Genomic DNA, 22,556 nt, shown 5'->3' with positions numbered 1-22,556 from the left:
GGAGTACAGATGTGGAATGGGTAGCCTGACTAGAATAATCTGTAAAAAGAAAGCAAAAGAGAAATGATAAAGGCATCAGCTAAGGTACAAATTGGGAGTATGGAGAGAATTCTGCAGATTAGAGATGAGAGTTTATGAAGGTAGATTTCACTAGATTTAGTGACCAGTTATATAGAAAGAGAAGGTATGAGAAGGAACAGGTCTGTGGGAGAAGATCTGAGTTCAATTTCGAAATGTTGGAGTTGGTTTGCTTTGCAGAATATTTTGGGGCCTCTGAAATTTACTTATCTCGAGTCCCAGAAAAAAGTTTGGTTTAGTTATATTGACTTGAGGTTGTCCTTAAAGCAAGAAGTGTTGAAAATAACTTTGAGGAAGGTAGAGTATGAAAGAACAGGAGATAAATACCATTAGTCATGGAGTTTAGAAAATATCCCAGAGGACTGAGTAGAGTCTGAATAAGTTAGAGGAAAACCAGGATAACTTGGTATCAGGGAAGCTAAGGGAGGAGAAATGTGCCAAGAGATGGTATTAACCACGTCTACTGTGACAGAGATAGAACATCAGATAAGGATTTCAGTTGTGCAGTGGTCATTTGTTTGTGGTATCTGATGGGACAAGATTCAAAAGGATTGCATTTAGACCAGAGAAGGATAAATTTGGGGTGGGGGCCAGTTTCAAAAGGGATTCAAATTAGTTTGGGAAGTGAAGTTTTATGGGGGGTATATTCATTAGAGCAAAGAATGCGATTTTGCTGAGATCCTTGATTTTGTAGGTAATTGGATAATTAGGATTTGGATGATCTCATATTCCCAGTTTGTGCTAGTTGGCTGTTGTACTTAGGGGAGTAAGAGGAGTTAGAAAAGAATCTCTGAATTCTAGAACTAGAGGTGAGCATATAAATGACCCCATCTAATTCTACAATTTACAAAATGATTGGTGATATGGACATTACCAATAAGTTCTATCTGAAAGCAAGAGATAATGAATTAGGTTGCACATTTGCCATTCTACTGTGCAGATTCATATAGAGAACATGGCAGTCTCTGGCCTATATGTGAAAGGATCTGCTCTTAAGCCTTTTAATTTTAAATATAATGTGATTTTATAAAAGTTCTCTTTACATAAATATTTAGGAGAAAAAGAAAGTATACAGAATTGTAATGAAAATATGTATGTATAATGCATTATCTTTTAGAGTGAGTTTGGAAGGCCGTCCAATCAAATACTTGAAGATCAAAGTTTCTGTGGTTGAACAGATTCTTGAATTGTTAAACATGAATGATAATAAAAAGGTGGAATGCATACGTTTTGGTTCTGCTTACTTTGGAACATCCAAGTTTGAATATGCAATTCTGTACAATAATAGCCCAGCACCTATAAATTGGGTGGCCATAATACAAAACGATGCATTTGGAGAATCGGTAAGTAAATGGTGCAGTGGAACATCAGGTACAATGTTTTGAAACATCATTTTGAACATGCTAATAAACAAAGAGCTGGGTTTTTTTTGTTTGTTTGTTTTTAAGCAAGGAAAGGTTTATTGATTTAGAAGGCCTAGCTCGAGAAGATGGGAAAACTAATTCTCAAATTCATCTTCCTAACAAGCTGTTTAATTATTTTAACTATGTTCTAACATGCAGGTAGATTTCATTTCATGTGTCCCTAAGGGTAACCTGAAAAAGTTAAGTACATTAAACTAACATTGATAGTAATATGTTTGAAGTAAATCAGACAAGTGTTTCTTGTAAATCATTGGCTAATTGTGGGGGTTTCTGCTCCCATCAGTTTTTTTAAAGTTCTTTACTTTTTATGATGTACCTTGATCAAATTTATGTACCATATTTTCTCATTTATAAGACGTACCTTTAAAAAATATTTTGGGGCCTGACCTGTGGTGGCGCAGTGGGATAAAGTGTCGACCTGGAAATGCTGAGGTCGCCAGTTCGAAACCCTGGCTTGCCTGGTCAAGGCACATATGGGAGTTGATGCTTCAAGCTCCTCCCCCCTTCTCTCTCTCTCCCTCTCCTCTCTAAAATGAATAAATTAAAAAAAAAATTTGGGGTCTAAAAACTGGGTGCGTCTTATACAGCAGTTGTAGAGATTTTTACTTGCATTTCCCACTTTTTCACGCTTGTTTTTGCACTCATTGTTGAAGACAGTGATTCATTATCAGATACAGATGAGGACAAGCTAATGGATGGGAGTTCTGACCGTGATGAAGAGTTGTATGAATTTTATGATGACTAAAACTTGAGTTCAATACCTTTATGTAATACATTTTTTTTTTTCAAATTTTGGGTCCCAAAATTAAAGTGCGTCTTATACATGGGATCGTCTTATACATGGGGAAATACAGTATGTTATTTTAAAGACAAAATATTGTCAGTCTTCTAGATGCTGAAATTTCTGTAATTATAATTATTTTATGACCTAAAATATTTTATTTTGTTTGCATTTTGCCTTAACACTCTTTTATTTTTTATTCCATTCTATAGGGTACAAATATTCACCAACGAACAGATGTGGCCATAAATAATCTTACTTACTTCAGAAAAATAAAGGACATAGATATTACTACTTTTATTTCCTGTGTTCCTAATGAAGGGAGGTTACTACCTTATGAGAAGATTAAAATTACATTTTGTTTCAGCCCAAAGTAAGTAAAAATTAATTCAATTGTGATGTTACTTATTAACAGAAAGTATATTAACCACACATTCAACAGACTAACTTCAATGTTAAAACTTGTCAGAGGGCACAAATTGGATTTTTCTTATTATGGTTTTAAGTATTTTTAACATGCTCAATATTATTTCTAATATTTTAAAATGTGGTCATAAATACTTTATGTTAAATAAAAAGTCTCTATAGATCTGCTAGAAATGGAGGTTTTGGGTTTTCTTGGATTGTGATTCCAAACCAATCTGTACAACCAAGACCTTATCATCTCTGCATAGTCAGGTACGGCCAGCACGTTCTAGGTGCCTCCAAAGAGGATGCAGAGCTCCTGCCAGGGCAGACACTTGCCGACTATTATGACTATTAAGCCTACAGTAGTTGCTAGGATCAACCACAGTTGGTTGCTGAAATTCATACAGACTTTGAGGACTAATGGATATTTTTCACAATTCTGGCTCCATGGTTTGGTTATTTAGTTTGAAAATATCTTTGGAAATGCTGTTGTAAATATATAGTAGCAATTTCAGCAATACTTGAAGAGGTTGCAATTTGTGGCAATCACCCTTCTAATTGTAAATATGTTTACCCTTAATTGTGAGAAGGCAATGAATGGTTAATGTTCTTCTTTCTGAGGCTGTAGCATCCTTGGTGATACCAATTGTTTGCTAAAAACTGAGTTGGGTCAAGGAGGGAAATGCATCAAGTAATTGTTCTCTTTGTACAATCTATACTTGCCTTATTTATCTTACTTTCATACACAAAATTTCTTTGGTGAATCTGTAAGATTCTGTGTATTACACAATTTCTGAAATTCTTTTTTTTTGTGACAGAGAAAGAAAGAGACACAGAGAGAGGGACAGATAAGGACAGATAGACAAGAAGGGAGAGAGATGAGAAGCTTCAGTTTTTAGTTGCAGCGCCATAGTTGTTCACTAATTGCTTTCTCATTTGTGCCTTGACGGGGGGTGGGGGGCTACAGCAGACCAAGTGACCCCTTGCTCAAGCCAGCGACCCTGGGCTCAAGCTGGTGAGCTTTTGTTCAAACCAGATGAGCCCGTGCTCAAGCCTTTAACCTCGGGTTTTCGAACCTGGGTCCTCTGCATCCCATTCTGATACTCTATCCACTACACCACTGCCTGGTCAGGCTGAAATTCTGAGTACATATTATTTTTCATGACAGCATGGTAATGTCGAGTGACTAGCATAAACACATACATATGAGCATGATTTTAAATCTTAGTTACACGTTTTCTCAACATTCTCTTTGGATTCTTATGTAGTATTTCACATCAACCTTTTATGTATGTATTTGAGTATCCTCTGCCAAAAAAGCTGACTTTCAGTTAAGTCAAGTTAGGATTGCTAATGTGTAGGCCTGTGATGTAACCCTCTTCTTTCCATCTTTCCTTGCCTTTTCTCCAAATATTGTTCTCCAAATTCTTTTCTCTCCTTTAACAAGAGTATGGTGAGCAATATATACTTACTCTATGGGAGGAACAGTTATGTATCAGAAGTTTGCAATTATACCCTGGGATAGGAAGGATTATTTTAGAGAATCTAACAGAGGTCTTAGTCAGCAATGAACTCTGCATAGAAAGAAAAGCATTGGAGAAAGTGTCATTGGAGCTGGCCCTGATGACTTTTTTTGTGTGTGACAGAAACAGAGAGAGGGAGACAGATAGGGATAGACAGACAGGAAGAAAGAGTGAGAAGCAGATGGAGTGACCCCTTGCTCAAGCCAGCAACCTTGGGCTCAAGCTGGTGAGGCTTGCTCAAAGCAGATAAGCCTGCACTCAAGCTGGCGACCTTGGGGTCTTGAATCTGGGTCCTCTGCGTCCCAGTCTGTTGCTCTATCCTCTGCGCCACCGCCTGGTCAGGCAATGACTTAATGTTTTTTAATTGTCTTGCAAATGCTGTCATAAACTAATTTTTTGGATATTTACATTTTTGTGACCTTCTTTTGGCAAGTCTCTGTCTTCACAGTAATATTGGGAAATGGATCCAAGTCATGTTTTTATTCCTGAACTTTCATCTGTTTGCATAGATTTCAAGATTCTCTAGATATTCCCTTGAGAGGTAACAAAGTATATTATCTTCACTTAAAAAATAACTAATTATAATTTTTTACAGGCTAATTGTTGAGGGTAAAAAAGATAATGATCCTTCACACAGGCAAGACTATGCTGTCTTTCTGAGATTTGACTCTGTAGGAAGTAAGGATGGGTTTCTGAGAGATGATAACAGTAAAACCGTCAAAAGTAAGTATGAAATGAATGTAATCATCAAACGTATTGCAGTTTAAATTACTTAAAGTTTGTACATCACTATTTGTAGAGTCAATGTAATAACAATATGTAATTACAGACACAATCAAGAGATCTTAAAGTGTCTTCTGTGACATGTAAAGGAATAAAATGACATTAGATAAGCATAATGTTCTAGATAGAGTAGTGATTTTCAACCGGTGTGCCGCAAGAATTGTTAAAACATGCTATGCCTGACTATATAGTCAAGGGCACTGACCTCTTTGCTCTTAGATTGTAAAATTTAAAAAAAAAATGACAATAGTTAATACAACAATAGCAGTCTGGTGTGAATGAATCAAAATTACACCTATTTTTTTTTTGAGATCGGCAAAAAATATTTGTTATTGTACTGCAGAATTTTTGTACTTAGTTTATGTGTGCCATGAGATGAAAAAGGTTGAAAATTGTTGATCCTTAAGGAATAAAAACCAAAACCAAAAACCAACCTGGCTTCTTTTCCTATATAATCCTAAGTTTTCTCTTAGAGATTGATATGGGAACAAATGACCCATTCCATCTCTACAGTTTCTCAGTTCACAGAATCCATATACAGTAACAGTCCAAGAATAATACCTAGAGCTTTGGTAAATAGGGCACAATATCGTATTATTGGATATTGATAAGTGCATATGCTTTGCAGGCCACATGTAAAGATGCATGGGGCATTTACATAGGGTGTGCTGCAGTGAGCAAAATGGAACAAGACTTGGCAGTTAGCTTAACAAGATAAATCAAAGATAAAAATAAAGGCCTGACCAGGCAGTGGCACGGTGGATACAACATTTGACTGGGACGCGGAGGAACCAGGTTCGAAACCCTGAGATTGGCAGCTTGAGCGCGGGCTCATCTTGTTTGAGCAAGGCTCACCAGTTTGAGCCCAAAGTCGCTTGCTTGAGCAAGGGGTCACTCGGTCTCGGTCTGCTGTAGCCCCCATCAAGGCACATATGAGAAAGCAATCAATGAACAACTAAGGTGCTGCAACGAAGAATTGATGCTTCTCATCTCTTTCCCTTCTTGTCTGTCTGTCCTTATCTGTCCCTCTCTCTGTCTCTCACACACATGTGCACACGCATGCATGCATACAAACATACACAGAAAGATAAAATAAAGATGTAAGCAGGTGAGAGATCAAATCCAGAAAGATGAATCATGGGAATTCAAGAGTCTAAAAAATTACCCTGGCCGGTTGGCTCAGCAGTAGAGTGTCGGCCTAGCGTGTGGAGGACCCGGGTTCGATCCCCGGCCAGGGCACATAGGAGAAGCGCCCATTTGCTTCTCCACCCCTCCGCCACGCTTTCCTCTCTGTCTCTCTCTTCCTCTCCCGTAGCCAAGGCTCCATTGGAGCAAAGATGGCCCTGGCGCTGGGGATGGCTCTGTGGCCTCTGCCCCAGGCGCTAGAGTGGCTCTGGTCGCAACATGGCGACCCCCAGGATGGTCGCAACATGGCAACGCGCAGGATGGGCAGAGCATCGCCCCCTGGTGGGCAGAGCGTCGCCCCCTGGTGGGCGTGCCGGGTGGATCCCGGTCGGGCGCATGCGGGAGTCTGTCTGACTGTCTCTCCCTGTTTCCAGCTTCAGAAAAATGCAAAAAAAAAAGAGTCTAAAAAATTAGCATGTTAGTACAGTGCAGTGATATATATTACTGAGCAGGGTTGAACTGTGCTCTTAGGACAGAAATTGATTGTTCTGTTACTATTTATGACATAGTTTGTTATAACCCTGTCTCATGATCATTGATAAAATATTTGTCCGAGGATAGCAGGTTAATCTCATTTTGAATGGCTAGAGATGGTGATGCTAAGTTTGCACTTACTAGGACTTGTTACTAAGAGCATCAGTGCAGAAATATAAACCCTTTTAGATTCTACTTACATTGCTATCTCTGCAAATCTTTTCTTTCACCCAATTAGAACATACAATTAGTTCTACCTTTCTTTCTATTATCTCCAAAAGTTCATGTTTCTTCTATTACCCAATTTATATTCCATTTTCCCTTACTTTAGTCATTTTTTTCAACGTACACTTAAATATTTTGGTCCATCTCCCATAGTGACTGAATGGGAAAATCTGTAATTTCCTCCTACTCTTTGTCTGTACCTGGGAAGGTAATTGTAATGGAGAAAAACACAAAAGCATCCTGTGATGTCTCATTTTTTTAATCTACAATCACTAACTCCAAATGGGTCCTTAAAGCTGTTTGCCATTCCTGCTGCATTCCTCCATTCAGTCACTCTTACAGTATGTGCTTAATATTGTATATCACAAACTTTCTCTTTTTACCTCAAACCTTCAATACTTCCTCCTTCATCTTTCCTCTAAACTTGTAAATACATTAAGTGACCTAGTAGACATTTTCATTTGGATGTCTATGAGGCATTTCAAACTTAACATGTCCAAAAAAGAATTCCTGGCTTCCCCATAACCTGTCCCTCCTGAATTCTTTTCTGGCTCAAAGAGTGGCAGTTTTATCACTTCAGTTGCTTAGCATTATCATTGATCATGTGTTTAATTTCATATTCTACATCCAATCAATCAGCCAATTTTGTTGACTGTACCCTCAAAAATATATCAAATCTGACCATTTCTCACCATCCTTCTTCTTCTCTTACCTGCACATATTTGGTTCCTTAGGATTTTTGAAACATGTCAAGTGAATTCCTACCTCAGAGTCTTTGTCTTTGCTGTTCTATCTCAAATGAACTTCTACTAGATTTTCACATGATTTTCTTGCAGTGTCTATATTTTTACCCAAATGTTTCCCTATCAGACATTCCTTTTTGGATTCACCCATATAAAATGGCAGCCATAAGACAATATGCTCAGTCTATTCCAGGTAGGGGAGGAAAAATAATTTTCCTACTATTCTTATAAGTTCTTGTTTGGGACCCACCCCCATAACAAAAGACAGATAGGAGGAGAAAACTAACAGAATTTTAATAAAACGTGTATTTCTAAGCATGGAAATTCATGGGAGATATCCAGGAAAACTAACTCTTTGTAATGCCCAAGCCACCACCTTAAATACCATCTCTAGCTAAAGACAAAAGATGTTGGGGATAGAGAGCCAATTATGGGAGGTTTTCAGGCAGAGCACAGTAAGAAAGGTTAAGGTTGTTATGCAGATTTAAGTCTCTGTCTTCTGCACCCATAAGCGATCCTCTAAGTACACAGAGAAAGACCCTTACAAATGGATATTTGCCTTATAAATGTAAATGTCTCTTACAAATGATAACTGCTACTAGGTTTTCAGAGCTTTTACTGTGTCTACTGTTTCTAAAAATAACCCTCATGCCAAAGAGCCATATTTGGGTATGACAAATTCTGCTCCCCTTCACCCTAAGTTACCTTTCCTCACAACAATTATTATCTCTGAAATGCTATATATTTACTAATTTACTGTCAATGTCACTGTAAGGCCAATGGCGCTGCCGTTGTGGCCAAGCAGGTTCCCATTGGATTCGGGCAGATGGTAAAGAAACAGTGGAGCGAAAAAATCATGGGATATTCCATTTATTAAAGTCTCACACTGGCAGACAAGCAGACAGGCAGGGAAGACTGCTTCCCTCTCATTCAGAGCTACCAAAGCCCTGACACATTCTCCGGTTCCACCACTCAGAGAATCTTCTCAGGTTCCTCCTGGAATCAAAGGCCCCACCAGTCTCAGTGGAGCTCCCAAAGTCCCCTCAGCACTCTTTCTTCTCTCTGCAAAACTAGTTTCTTTTTCAGCACTCTGCATTCTCTCCCCTCTACCTCCAAAACTGCCTAGGCCCACAAAGACTCCTCCTCTAGCAAACATTAGCAAAACAATGACCCCTCCCAAGCAGGAATGCAATCTGCAATTTGCAACCAACTGCCCTGCTCTAAGGGTAAGCACACACCTGGCAGCCCAGCACCATTTTTTAACAATAAAAGTGAGCAAACTAAAAAAAAAAATACAAACTTTACAAACTCATTTGCCCAACAGTTACCTCACTAAAATGTAAAGTCCATAAGAGCAGGAATGTTTCTATTTTATTCACTGTTTTGTTTTCCCAAGTCCTAGAAGAGTACTTGGTACAGAGAAGGAACTCAACTGTTTTTGTTGACTGAAAGATTGAATGAGCCACCCATATCTCATGAGGTTTTTCAGGTGACACTTTTTGAACTAAGCAAATATATTTTGGATTCCCAAAACATCTTTTATGTTAAAATCCTACTATTGTTTTTACAGATGATCAATTTCAGAAGTTTGAATTAGCACTGACGGGCTCAGGATTCCCCGTTGTATTGCAGTTTGATTTAGGAAACATTCTTCATTTTCCACCCTGTAACATCGGCCAAAGTTCAAAAATAACATTTTATATGGAAAATCGATCCAAAGTCCTTCCTCTGACATACCAGTATAAAAAAACTGCAAATTTTAAAGTTGAGCCTGAAAGGGGCAAAGTTGGTGAAGGATGTATGCAGGTAAGATAATTATTCTATGCTTCCACATACTTCACATATTTTAAGGTTTGCAAAAATGCCTTGTAGAGTTTAAAACCTACATTTGTTGCACCAATGTTTATAAATTATATCTCTTTTGTGGCCTAGTTATGAATCCTTTAGTATTGGCCCTCACATAGTGTCCATAATTATTTGTTAAGTGCCTTTCATGTGCCCAGTAAAGCATTTGACATTACAGGAAATATAAATAAGTGCAAAAAGTAGTTCCAGCTTCTATTTTTTTTTTTTCTGAGAGAGTATTTATTTATCAAGTACTCAAGAGGCAGGCCCCTAAATCTCAATGTTCAGCACGGAGTCTCCGCACTTCCTATTGTGGGTGGGTGCAGGAACGGGTCCTGCAGCCCTGGCCTAGGCAGTGGAATAACTTTGGGCCAGCAGCTGCCAATAGCTGCAAAAGGTGGAAAGGGGGTGGTACCAAGGCACATATCCGAAACCCAGAGATATTAAGGGGAGTCAAAATTCTTTGGGTCCTGCTGCCAAACTGAAGGTTGGCTAAGCCGGAGTATATACATGTGGCACAACTGGAGGTCCATTGCCCTGTAGCGAGGTGTCCACCCTCCATGTCAGCTAACCCAAGACAGGAGAGAGGGGATGTGGCAGTTTTGCCTTTGAGCAGCCTAGACCATGCTTCCTGTGAAGTAAGCTGTTAAGGGTCAAAGCAAGCACCATAGTCTGAGTACAAGTACTTGCTAAAGGGGTGAGTTTCTGAGCCTTTTGCGTGTCTCCTATCCCCCTCCCCCCAAACACACCTCCTTAGCTCTTCAGAGGCTGATATGGAAGGCATCCTGCAGCCACTAGTCGCGGGCATTGTGTGTCTGGGATACAGTGAGGGGTGGCGGGTCCAGGGGCAGGCTCAGGTGCTTTTAGTACTGGATTCTCACCTATGTGCCCCACAGACGCCTGCAACTGCCCCACCACCTACTTGCGGGGCAGGGCTTGCGATCCCGCGTGAACAGGGCCTGTGTAGCCGGGAGCGGAGTGTGGGCTTCTGGGATATAGGCAGCATGGCTCTGCGTGCCGCATCTGCGGCTGCGCAGACTGCGTGCTCGCTCCAGCTCCAGCCAGTAGCGAACATGGCTGTGGTGAGCAGGAGGCTGTGGCCACGTGGTGGTGGTGGTGGGAGCTCCGGACACAGCCTGCACTGCCCTGGTGTCTCTACTGAGGGCAGCTTTCCAACCGGAACAGTGGCGTTTCCTCTTTCCCTCCATTATTCCACCCGGTAAGAATTTTTTGAATGCCCTAACGCAGTGTAAGAAATACACGAACAAGCAGGGTTTAAGAAGAATTAGAGGTAGATTTAATGGCGGGTGCACCGGGTGCGTGCCCTGGGCCCCGACTTCTGAAGGGCCCTGCAAAACCCCAACTTTACACTTTTTTTTTAATGACACCAAGTTTTAAGGAGCCCCAATATTTTTTTCTGCTCCTGGGCCCCAACGAACCTTAATTTGCCGTTGAGAAGAATGCAAAGTAGTCTGTTGAAAAGAAATCTGTAACAATGTGCTGTAGAAACTCAGAGGGCACTGTGTTGACTTCCAGCCAGGTGGAAAGGTCTCCGTATGGTAGCAGAGGCGGATTAAGGTTGGTTGAGGCTTTGGGCGCAGAAGAAAATATTGGGCTCCTTAAAAAAAAAAAAAAGAGATAGGGAAAATAAAAATACATGTTAACCATATTTTTAAATAAAAAATATTCTGTACTATTAAGGTAAAAATTGCACATATGAAACCAAACTTGGTGTCATTAGAAAAAGTGTCAAGTTGGGGTTTTGCTGGGCCCTTCAGAATTTGGCGCCCAGGGGCACACCTGGTTTGCCCGCCATTAAATCCACCTCTGTATGGTAGTAACACACAAGCCAGACCTTCAAGATTGAATAGAATTTTCAAATTTGGGACTTAGCTGCCCCTACCCTCCTATTGCTGGTACAGAGCAGAAAAGTTAAGCACTGAAGCGTATATGTCAATACCAGGCCACCTTGTGGATGTCAGGGACTGCTTTTCTGTTTCTCACTACCATACTCAGATAATTCTTTCCCAAATCCTCTAAACTAGTCATTGGCTATGGTCCACACGCTGAATCTGGCCTGTTGCCTTTTCTTTTAGGTAAACTATTATTGGAATATACTCATTCTAGTTTGTCTATTGTCTGTGGCTGCTTTTAATTAAGTCCAGTTTTTATAATTTTTATTTTATCTGTTGCCTTTTTAGTATCATATCTAGGTAGTCATAGAATATCTAAGGTCATTAAGCTTGGTTCCTATGTTTTTCTCTTAAGAATTTTAGCTCACATGTTAAATGTATTACTCATTTTAAGTTATATGGTTTTATTTAGAGATCCAGATTCATTCTTTTACATGTAGATAGATGTCCAGTTACCCTAGAATTTTGGCACATTGATCTAACAGTCAATTGAATGTGAATCTAAAAATTTATTTCTGAACTCACAATTATATTTTACTTGTTTATGTTTATCCTTATGCCAGTACTACAATGCACTGATTAGTGTAGTAGTGATTTTTAAAATTTGTAAATGTAAGTCATCAAAGTTTGCTCTTTTTAGGAAATATTCTTTTTTTTTTTTTTTTTTCTGAAGCTGGAAACGGGGAGAGACAGTCAGACAGACTCCCGCATGCACCCGACCGGGATCCACCCGGCACGCCCACCAGGGGGCGATGCTCTGCCCACCAGGGGGCGATGCTCTGCCCCTCCAGGGCGTCGCTGTGCCGCGACCAGAGCCACTCTAGCGCCTGGGGCAGAGGCCAAGGAGCCATCCCCAGCACCCGGGCCATCTTTGCTCCAATGGAGCCTTGGCTGCGGGAGGGGAAGAGAGAGACAGAGAGGAAGGAGGGGGTGGGGGTGGAGAAGCAAATGGGCGCTTCTCCTATGTGCCCTGGCCGGGAATCGAACCTGGGTCCCCCGCATGCCAGGCCGACGCTCTACCGCTGAGCCAATCGGCCAGGGCCTAAGAAATATTCTTGACCAAATATCTGGGACTTTTGAAAAACTATATTTTAGAATAAGTTTGCCAATTTTTGCCAAAAACCTCTCACAAACAACAACAAAATATCCTCAAACAACAACAAAACAGCAGCTGGAATTTTTTATAGGAATTGTATTGACTCTAAATGGGAATATCACCATTTTAACAATATTAAATCTTGCAATTCCTGAATTGGATATCTTTCCATTTATTTATGTCTTTATAAATTTCTTTGAATGGTTCTTCATACTTTTTAGTGTACAGTTGTTGGAAATTCTTTAAAAAAATATCCCTAAGTAGTCTATTATTTTTTGATTCTATGTAAATGAAATTGCACTCTTAATTTTAATTAATTAAAAACTAGTTAAACTTTAAAATTAAAGATTAATTTTCTAATGTGTAGAAATGCAACGTATTTTTGTATATTGACTTTTTCCCCTATACCTTGAACTCCTTTATTAATTTTGGTAGCTTTTGGTGAATTCTTTGGAATATGATATGTTATTTGTGAATGGAGATCATTTTACTTCTTTCTCTCCAACCTGGATGGATTTTATTTATTTTTTCTTACCTAATTGCCCTGGTTACAATTACCAGTATGGTATTAAACAGAAGTGACAAGAGAGGATGTTTTCCTTGTTCCAATCCAAGGGGAAAGCTTTTACTTTTTCACCATTATGTTGTTAGCCATGGATGTTTAATAGACTGCCTTTATAAACTTGAGGAAGTTCTCTATTTGAAATTTTTTGGAGTTCCTATTGTAAAAATGTATTGTTTCCTCAAATAATTTTTCCTTGTCAATTACATTTTGATACTGTGGTTTTTGTTTTTATTAGGAGGGTGTATTATATAGATTTACATTTAGATGTTAAACCTGGGATAAAGCACAATTGCACATAGTGAATGATCCATTGTGAGTGTTAGGTGAAATTTGATAGTATTTGGTTGAGGAATTCTCTCTATGTATCATATATTCAAAGGGTCCTTAGTCTGTAGTTTTCTTGAATGCCTTTGGTTTTGACATTAGACTAAAACTGGTACTATAGAAAAAGTTTGAAAGCGAACTTTCCTTTTTAGTTTTTAGAACAGTTTGTGAAGGATTGGTGCTAATTCTTTAAAGGTTTGTTATCATTCAGCATCAAAGCCATCTGGTTCTGGGCTTTTCTAAGTTAGAATTTTTTTGATAACTAATTCAATCTTTTGTTATCATAGGACTATTCAGATTTTCTCTTCTAGACTTATTAGAACTTTGCATCTAAGAATGTTATTGACTATGTTATCTAATTTCTTGTCGAACAATTGTTTATCATATTCATACCCTTTTTTATTGTTGTAAAATAGATAGTGATGTCTTCTCTTTCATTCTTGATTTTACTATATTGAGTCTGTTTGTTTGTTTTTGCTTGGTGAGTCTACCTAAAGATTTTTGAATCGTTGTTCATTTCAAAAACAGTTTCAGATTTGTTAGTTTTCTCTATTCTTTTTGATTCTCTATGTCATGTATTATTGCCTTTGTCTTTATTCTTTTTTTCTTTTCGTTTCAGTTTATTTTGCTCTACCATTTCCTATTTCCTAAGGAGGAAGTTTAAGTTATTAATTGTAGGCATTTTTCTTTTTAATATAAGTGCTTACAAATATATATATCCTTTAGGGAGAGAGAGACAGAGAGAGAGGCAGGAAGGGAGAGAGATGAGAAATATCAACTCGTAGTTGCAGCACTTTAGTTGTTCATTGGTTGCTTTTCATATGTGCCTTGACCAAGGGGCTCCAGCCGAGTCAGTGACCCCTTGCTCACGCCAGTGACCTTTGGGCTCAAGCCAGTGACCATGGGTCATGTCTATGAGCCCACACTCAAGCCGGTGATCCCGCGCTCAAGGCAGCAACCTCAGGGTTTCGAACCTGGGTCCTCAGCATTCCAGGTCAACACTGTCAAGTGCGGTACCATTTGGTCAAGCTATAAATTTACTTCTAACCACTTCTTTTGCTGCATTGATAAATTTTGGTATGTTGTGTTTTGGTTTTCGTTCACCTCAAAGTATTCTTGAATTTCCTCTGAGATTTTCTTTCACACATTGGTTACTTAGGAGTTTACTGTTTAATTTCTACATATTTGTAATTTCCTAGATTTCCTTCCCTTTATTATTTTTAACAATTTCTATACTTTATTGATATTCTCTATTTTGAGAGGTGCTTTTATATTTTATTTTGTTTTATTGAGGTATAATTGATATAAACATATTAGTTCCAGGTGTACAACATAATGATTAATATTTGTATATATTGTCAAATGATCACAATAAGTCTAGCTAAAATATTTGTATATATTGTCAAATGATCACAATAAGTCTAGCTAAATCTACATAGTTAAAAAATTTTGAGTGTTGAGAACTTTTAAAATGTACTTTTTTAGTGACTTTCAAATATATAATACAATAGTATTAACTTTAGTTATCATGCTTTACATTACACCCTTATGACTTATTTTTTTTATAACTGGAAATTTGTACCTTTTGAGCCTCTCCACCCATTTTGCTCACCATCCTTCACTCTCTACTCCTTGTCTCTGGCAACCACCACAGCCTGTTTTCTGTATCTGTGATCTTATTTTTGTTTTTTTTTTTTATAAAAGATTTCATGTATAAGTGATATCATAGGCTATTTATCTTTCTCTGACTTATTTCACTTAGAATTATGCCCTTGGGTCTGACCTGTGGTGGCGCAGTGGATAAAGCGTCGACCTGGAAATGCTGAGGTTGCTGGTTCGAAACCCTGGGCTTGCCTGGTCAAGGCACATATGGGAGTTGATGCTTCCAGCTCCTCCCCCCTTCTCTCTCACCTCTCTCTCTCTCTCTCTCTCTCTCTCTCTCCTTCTCTCTCTCCTCTCTAAAATGAATAAATAAAAAAAAAAAAAAAGAATTATGCCCTCAAAGTCTATCGGTGTTATTGCAAATAACAAGATTTTCTTCTTTGTATGGCTGAATATTCCACATTTTTTAAATTCATGTTGGTGGACACTTAGATTGTTTCCATGAATTGGTAATTACAAATAATGCTGAAATGGGAGTGCATATATCTTCTTGATTCTGTGTGTTTATTTTCTTCAGATAAATACTCAGAATTGGAATTGGTGAGTCATATGGTAGTTATATACTTAATTTTCTGAGAAACTTCCAAACTGTTTTTCATAGTGGATGCACCAATTTACATTCGCACCAACAGTGCATAAGGGTTCTTTCTTCTTTATGTCCTCGCCAACGCTTGTTATTTTTTGTCTTTTTCAGAATAGCCATTCTAACAGGTGTGAGATGATATTTAATTGTGGTTTTGATTTGCATTTCCCTGATGATTAGTGATGTTGAGCACCTTTTCATATGCCAATTGACTATCTGTATGTCTGCTTTGGAAACTTGTCTATTCAAACTTCCTGCCCAATTTTTATTGCATTTTTTTCTATTGAGTTGTAGAAGTTTGTAGTTTATTTTGGCTCTTAACCCCTTATCAGATATATGATTTACTATTATTTTCTCCCATTTAATAGGTTGTCTTTTTGTTTTGTTGATGGTTTCCTTTGCTGTGTACAAGCTTTTTATTGTCTTAAAAATGTTTTCCATTGATTAGAGAGAGAGAGAGAGAGGGGAAGGGGGAAGAGAGAGAAAAGGGAAATGGGTGGAGAGAGAGAGAAGTATCAGCTTTTTTTCCCACTTAGTTGTGCACTCACTGGTTGCTTCTCATATGTGCCCTGATCCATGTGACCTCAGTGTGCTGTGATGACACTGTATCCACTGAGCAACCTGACCAGGGCCAGAGAAGATTTTAGTTTGATGTAGTCTCACTTTTCATTTTTACTTTCAGTGGCTTCTTTTAATTTTTTAGATATGTTTTTCTTTAGTCCTTTGAACATATTAATAATAGTCAACCTGTCATCTTTGTCACTAAGTCCAACATTTGGGTTTCCTTAGGCATAGTTTCTATTTATTGCATCTTTCCTGTGTATTGGGTGCATATATATATATATATATATATATATATATATATATATATATGATTTTATTTATTGATTTTTAGAGAGAGGAGAGAGAGAAAGAGAAAGAAGAAGCTGGAAGCATCAACTTGTAGTAGTTGCTTCTTGTATGTACCTTGATCAGGCAAGCCCAGTGTTTTGAACTAGCAACCTCAGTGTTCCCCAGGTCAACGCTTTATCCTCTGTGCCACCATAGGTCAAGCCTGGCCATATTTTTTTTTTTTTTTACTTCTCTGGGTATCCTATAATTTTTTTTATTGAGAACTAAACATTTTAAATTATATAATTTGGCAACTCTGGAAATGAGATAGCCACCAGGATTTACTGTCTTTGGTGTTTTTTGTTGTTTTGTATGTTTTGTGACTTTCTTGGCTAATTCTGTAAAGGTGGCATTCCTTGTTGTGTGCAACCAATCATGTATCTGCTCAGTTAATTTAGAGGTTAGTTAATGACCAGGCACAGATTCTTTTAAATTCCTTGTGTCTGTAAGTCTCATAGCCTTTGCTAAGAGCCTTTGTGTAAGTGTGTTGGGTGAGGAATGTTTTCAGTGTTTTGTCAGGTAGTTTACCCTCCTGGCGGCCTTCAGTTATTCCTTGTACAGGGTCACAAATTCAGCTAGAGGTGAGAAATTAGAATTTTCACAAACATTCCTGGGCAGATTCACTGTCGTGCACATGCTTGTAGTAATCTAGATTCCCAGGAATATATCAGAACTTTTCAAATACCCTGTGAATAATTTATTTTGTGCTTACCTCTCCCTCCTTCCCTCCTTCCCTCCCTCCCTTCCTTCCTTCCTTCCTTCCTTCCTTCCTTCCTTCCTTCCTTCCTTCCTTCCTTCCTTCCTCCCTCCCTTCCTTCCTCCCTCCCTCCCTCCCTCCCTCCCTCCCTCCCTCCCTCCCTCCCTTCCTCCCTCCCTCCCTTCCTCCCTTCCTCCCATCCATCCATCCATCCATCCATCCATCAACAAGTACAGCTGATTTTTTTGTAGTGGGGAGCAACACTTCGGGGAAAGAGTTATTCACACTGAATGAGTTGTAAGTCAGGTCAGTTAAAGATGTAACCTCATAATAGACTTTTCAGCCACCTTCCAGATAGGACAAATAGGGGCAGTTCGCTGGGGATGGGTTTTTGGAACGCTCCAAATGGATTCTTCTCCCTCAGTGGCTGCTAGGCTAACAGTTTTCACAGCTTCCATAGTTGCAAGGCTGCTGTTTTTCAAGAAAAGCACAAAACTGGGAATAGCAGGATGGGATTATAGTAAGTAAAAATGCCACAAAAACTTTTTTATTTTCTCAAATATTCAGCCACTTTTTTCTTAAATATATACTCCTTGGATTTTTGCAAGATTATAAGAAATTTAAAAATATCTGACAAGTTGATTTTGACATTTATTCTAGTGGCCTTTTTCTGGTTGTAGAGGAGTAGAATTCTGGATATCCTTAAGCTTCCATTCTGAAAGTGCTTAGGTACAATGGTTCTTACTTTTTTCTTAAATAATTTTCCAATAATATGTATCATAAAGGTTTGTCTATACTGTTAATGCTATTTCTAAAGCATTTTAATGTCACCATGATGAACTAGCTCTCCTTAAATTTTTTATAAACTTCTTTTTGGATTTGGCTTTTATTTTTTTCTAACAGTACAATATTATTTTCTTAATCTATTTGGGCTACTATAACAAATATCTCTGACTGCATAGTTTATAAACAACAGAAATTTATTTCTTACAATTCTGGTGGCTGAAAGTCTTAGGTCAGTGTTCCAATGTGGTCAGGTGAGGGCCCCCTTCCTGGTTGCAAACTGTGTCTTCTCACATGGTGGAAGGGGATAGAGAGTTCCTTGGGACCTCTTTTATAAGTGTGCTAATTCCATTCAGGAGGGCTCTGTTCTCATGACCTAATCATATCTCAAAGGGCTCACCTTCTAATTCTATCACCCTGGGCATTAAGTTTTAACATAGGAGTTTTAGGACTTCACAAACCTTTAGCCTATAGCAATTGTGACTTTTCTTCTTTTTTTTTAGAGAATAACATGTTCATTCATTCCACATCAATTTGGAGTCTTTGAAGTGAAGCAATACATAGAGTTTATTGGACCGGTGGCTGATAAAACTTTGCGATCTTTAACGCAGCAAGCTTTTCATCAAATATATTTACTTTTCAAGACTGTCTGCATAGCTTCCCCGAAAGAAGTTGTGATGAAAATTAATCCTGGTAAGTCATCATAGGCCCTTACCTTTTTTGTAAGGTTAATATAAGATTATCAATATGCTAATTGCTCAGCTGTATATATCAATTTTGGTCTAATCTAGTGGTTCTTACCTTTTTAATGCTTCAGAATCACCTAGAAGTTCTGTTAATATAGATATTGCTGGCCTGCATTCCAGCATTGGTTATTAAGTATTGATTATTAAGTAGGTCATTGTTGGAAGCCAGAGACTGCCGTTGCTACCATATTGCCAGTGGATACTGATATTGACATTTGGAGGATTGTACTTTGAATACACTGGCTTAATGATCTATAAAATTAATTGAATATTTTAATAGTTTTTTATTTTATTCTTTTACTTCTTTGTTTGAGTGTATAATATAAGTATAATTTACCATTTCAAGGATTTTCTTTCTTTTTTTTTTCATTTTTCATTTTTCTGAAGCTGGAAACAGGGAGAGACAGTCAGACAGACTCCCGCATGCGCCCGACCGGGATCCACCCGGCATGCCCACCAGGGGCGACGCTCTGCCCACCAGGGGGCGATGCTCTGCCCATCCTGGGCGTCGCCATGTTGCGACCAGAGCCACTCTAGCGCCTGAGGCAGAGGCCACAGAGCCATGCCCAGCACCCGGGCCATCTTTGCTCCAATGGAGCCTTGGCTGCGGGAGGGGAAGAGAGAGACAGAGAGGAAAGTGCGGCGGAGGGGTGGAGAAGCAAATGGGTGCTTCTCCTGTGTGCCCTGGCCGGGAATCGAACCCGGGTCCTCCGCACGTTAGGCCGACGCTCTACCGCTGAGCCAACCGGCCAGGGCCTCAAGGATTTTCTTGTTGCTGTTGTTTTATCTAATTCTCAGTTATCTTTTATGAATTGAACCATATGAAATTGCTGGTATTCAACTATTTAACCTATATTAATTTGTTTGACTTATGCCAAACCAATCCTTCAAGTTACTATCTTTATTTTTTATACATTAATTATTTTGCTACATTGTTTTGTGTAGGTCCATTTAGAGTTTCTGAATTTGTTTATTTAGAGATTCAGCTTTAATTTAGAACCATTGACCTAGTGTATTAATTAACTCATGGATGTTATTTGGAAAAATGAAGTTAAAAACTATTTAACCTTAATATCCAATTCTGTAAAAGGCATATCCCCTTTCATCACTAATCCTACGGGACAGTTTATGGTCAAAGATTTGGTAAAATGCGAGAGATGTGCACCTGTCGCGATGTTGCAATCAGACAAGACAACCATTCACGATCATCGTTCAAGTAAAGGGTTAGTGAGCAATGCACTGATAGCCTTTCCCAATGACCGAGCTGGAAGTGTCAGGTCTACAGACCAGGATAAATATTTCAGGTAACATGCTATATTAAAAACCTAAAATTTTGAATGAGTCAGTGACCAACTTGATATACAGAGATCTTACCATATTCTTCTGTAACAAACTAATAATGGTAATAATGATGATGATGATGATAATAACATTTATAGCTTTTTTACATTAGAGATTGTTGTTAAATGCTACTCTATTTGCTTTGTCTAACCTTTCATCACCTCTACTCTGCACTTGCCAGGAGGTGAAAAATTTACCAGCTTATTCTTAAAATATGCTGTTGACAATTATAGAATAATAATAGAAATAATCACTTTTGAAAGGATATCAAGTCCTCAAAGTAGTTATGTTCATTAAGTTGAGAGCTTGAATTTACCTAAGATTTAAAAAAAGAAATTTAAGATAGTGAAAAACCAGCTGTCCTTGTCATCCTCATGTCATTGTCATCATCATGGTTGTCGTCGTCTTCTTCATCTTCATCTCAGTCATCTTTGTTCCATCCCCTCAAAGTCATTTTTCCAATAATCTTTCCAAAATTGAACTAAAACTTTCCTAATTAGGATTATAATTGATGTTAAACCTCAATTTAAATATACCCAAACCTCAAATAAATTAATTCCTTACCAACAGTTAGAATCAACACAGGCATCCTGGCATCTTTACCTGGGCCTTTAAATTAGGAATGATTTTAACATGTTTGAGACCAAAATGGGTTTCTTTTCTGCCTGCTTATGTGCTACTACTAGTAGACTATATAAATTGGTAATGTGCCTCTCTGGGCTTTCTCTACTTATCTCTTTACCTTTGGGGAGGCAGTAGTTTCACTTAATTTTATAGCAATACCATTTGATTTTTAGGCCATAATTGTTTTATTATTCACAATTGGAAAATTCTAGGTTTTTATATAGTGTACCTTATTATTTCATTTTACAATTCCATCTGTATCAGCCTTTCTTTCTCTCTTTTTTATTTGACAAGTAAAAACATAAAAATAGAATAAAAAAGGAAAATCTGTTCCTCCCTCTGACTCATTGTACTCCATCCCACCCTGCAGAAATTGTAGCAGGAAACAACTTTTTAACGTATCCTTTTAAATTCTTTCCTATGTGTAAATATATTTATATAGAGAGCTATAACATGTTCATTTAATGTTAACATAAACATTTTATTTCTGTCTGAATCAATGTTAAATCAGATGATCTAAAATGCTACAATTTTTTTGAAGAAGGCTGTTTCCTATTTATTACATGGCCACTGTTTTCCATATATAAATACAAAATTTCCTAATATAAAAACAAAATTTAGTCCAGTTATTTTCTGGCTAGCAATTAGTAAATGTTATTAATAAAGTTTAGCAGTATATTAAATTGTTGATAATTGTTATTACTATTTTATTTGCAATGCATTTTTACCTTTTCAAATTTTTAGAAGAAAATAAAGTAGACATTTTTATTTTGTTTTTGTTCACTAAAGTATGTCCTGTGCTTAGAATAGTGTCAGGTGCAGAGTAGGCACTCCATAAATACTTTTTAATAAATGAGCTCAAATGTTTTATTTACGTAATAAATTTTGTCCCCTGTATGTTGCATATTAGAAACGTCGGCTACTCAAAGTTTCAGAGACACTGGTTTAACTCAGGTTTTAAGGAACTGATAAGCACTTAGATATGTGAAGGCATTTACTATAATACCATATCCTCTGTGGAAAAAGGGGAGGGCTACTGTACTTTTTTCCAAATCCCTCCAAGTTATTCTTGTTACAGACTTTGTATATAGGAATTATTTCTAGGTTCTAAAGATGGTTAAGGTTCACAGAGCCTAAAGGGAAATGTAAATATCAACTGTCTTTGAATAAGAAAGCATTTGTTTCTCTTATTGCCTCACTCTTAAAGACTTTAACTAAGTTAAAGCTGTCTCATTGTAACCATTGACGAACTGTTGAAAACAGAGAGAAATAGTAGTTTCAATTTTATTTGACCACATTATTCTAGTAATCTCCCCATATCCACAGGGGATATTTCCAAGACACCCCCCCCCCAGTGGATGCCTAAAACCACAGGTAATACAAAACTCTATAGTATATACTATGTTTTTTTCCTATACATACATGCATACCTATGATAAAGTTGAATTTATGAAAATACAATAAGAGATTAAAAGCAATAAGTAATAGTAAAATATAAAAATTATAACAGTAAAATAAAATTTTTGTGTGAATGTGCTCTCTATGTATATATCTCTATCTATCTCTATATCTCTATGTCTATCTCTATGTCTATATCTATATCTATATATCTATATCTATATCTATATCTATCTACCTATCTATATATTTCACAACCGATATGATAGCCAAGAAGGGTGCACTGTGACAAGCAGGGAGCATATGCAGCATGGATACACTGGACAGAAGGATGATTCACTTCTAGGGTGCAATGGAGTGGGAAGATGAGAGGTTTTATTGTGCCACTGCGAATGACTCAAATTTTAAAACTTAATGAATTATTTCTAGAATTTTTCATTTAGTATTTTTGGACAATGGTTTAC

The 22,556-nt window shown here is 37.8% G+C and overlaps 1 protein-coding gene and 1 non-coding gene across 2 annotated transcripts in view; one reads left to right on the top strand and one right to left on the bottom strand.

Annotated features, from left to right (window-relative positions):
• Positions 1–22,556, top strand: part of CFAP47 (cilia and flagella associated protein 47) — a 374,219-nt gene that overhangs the window by 27,118 nt on the left and 324,545 nt on the right. Inside the window, exons 5-10 of the mRNA XM_066250539.1 lie at positions 1,196–1,421; positions 2,496–2,656; positions 4,810–4,937; positions 9,195–9,430; positions 18,487–18,676; positions 19,820–20,033. Of these exons, the coding sequence (XP_066106636.1) occupies positions 1,196–1,421; positions 2,496–2,656; positions 4,810–4,937; positions 9,195–9,430; positions 18,487–18,676; positions 19,820–20,033 (1,155 nt within the window). The remainder of the gene's footprint in view (positions 1–1,195; positions 1,422–2,495; positions 2,657–4,809; positions 4,938–9,194; positions 9,431–18,486; positions 18,677–19,819; positions 20,034–22,556) is intronic.
• TRNAV-AAC (transfer RNA valine (anticodon AAC)) lies at positions 19,410–19,485 on the bottom strand. The gene has a single exon. It is a non-coding gene; the product is annotated as a tRNA-Val (tRNA).

The sequence above is a fragment of the Saccopteryx bilineata genome, chromosome X (genome assembly GCF_036850765.1).
Source record: "Saccopteryx bilineata isolate mSacBil1 chromosome X, mSacBil1_pri_phased_curated, whole genome shotgun sequence".
NCBI classification, from domain to species: Eukaryota; Metazoa; Chordata; class Mammalia; order Chiroptera; family Emballonuridae; genus Saccopteryx; species Saccopteryx bilineata.
Note: the sequence above shows the minus strand (reverse complement) of the source record. Positions and strands in the feature narration are given on the sequence as shown.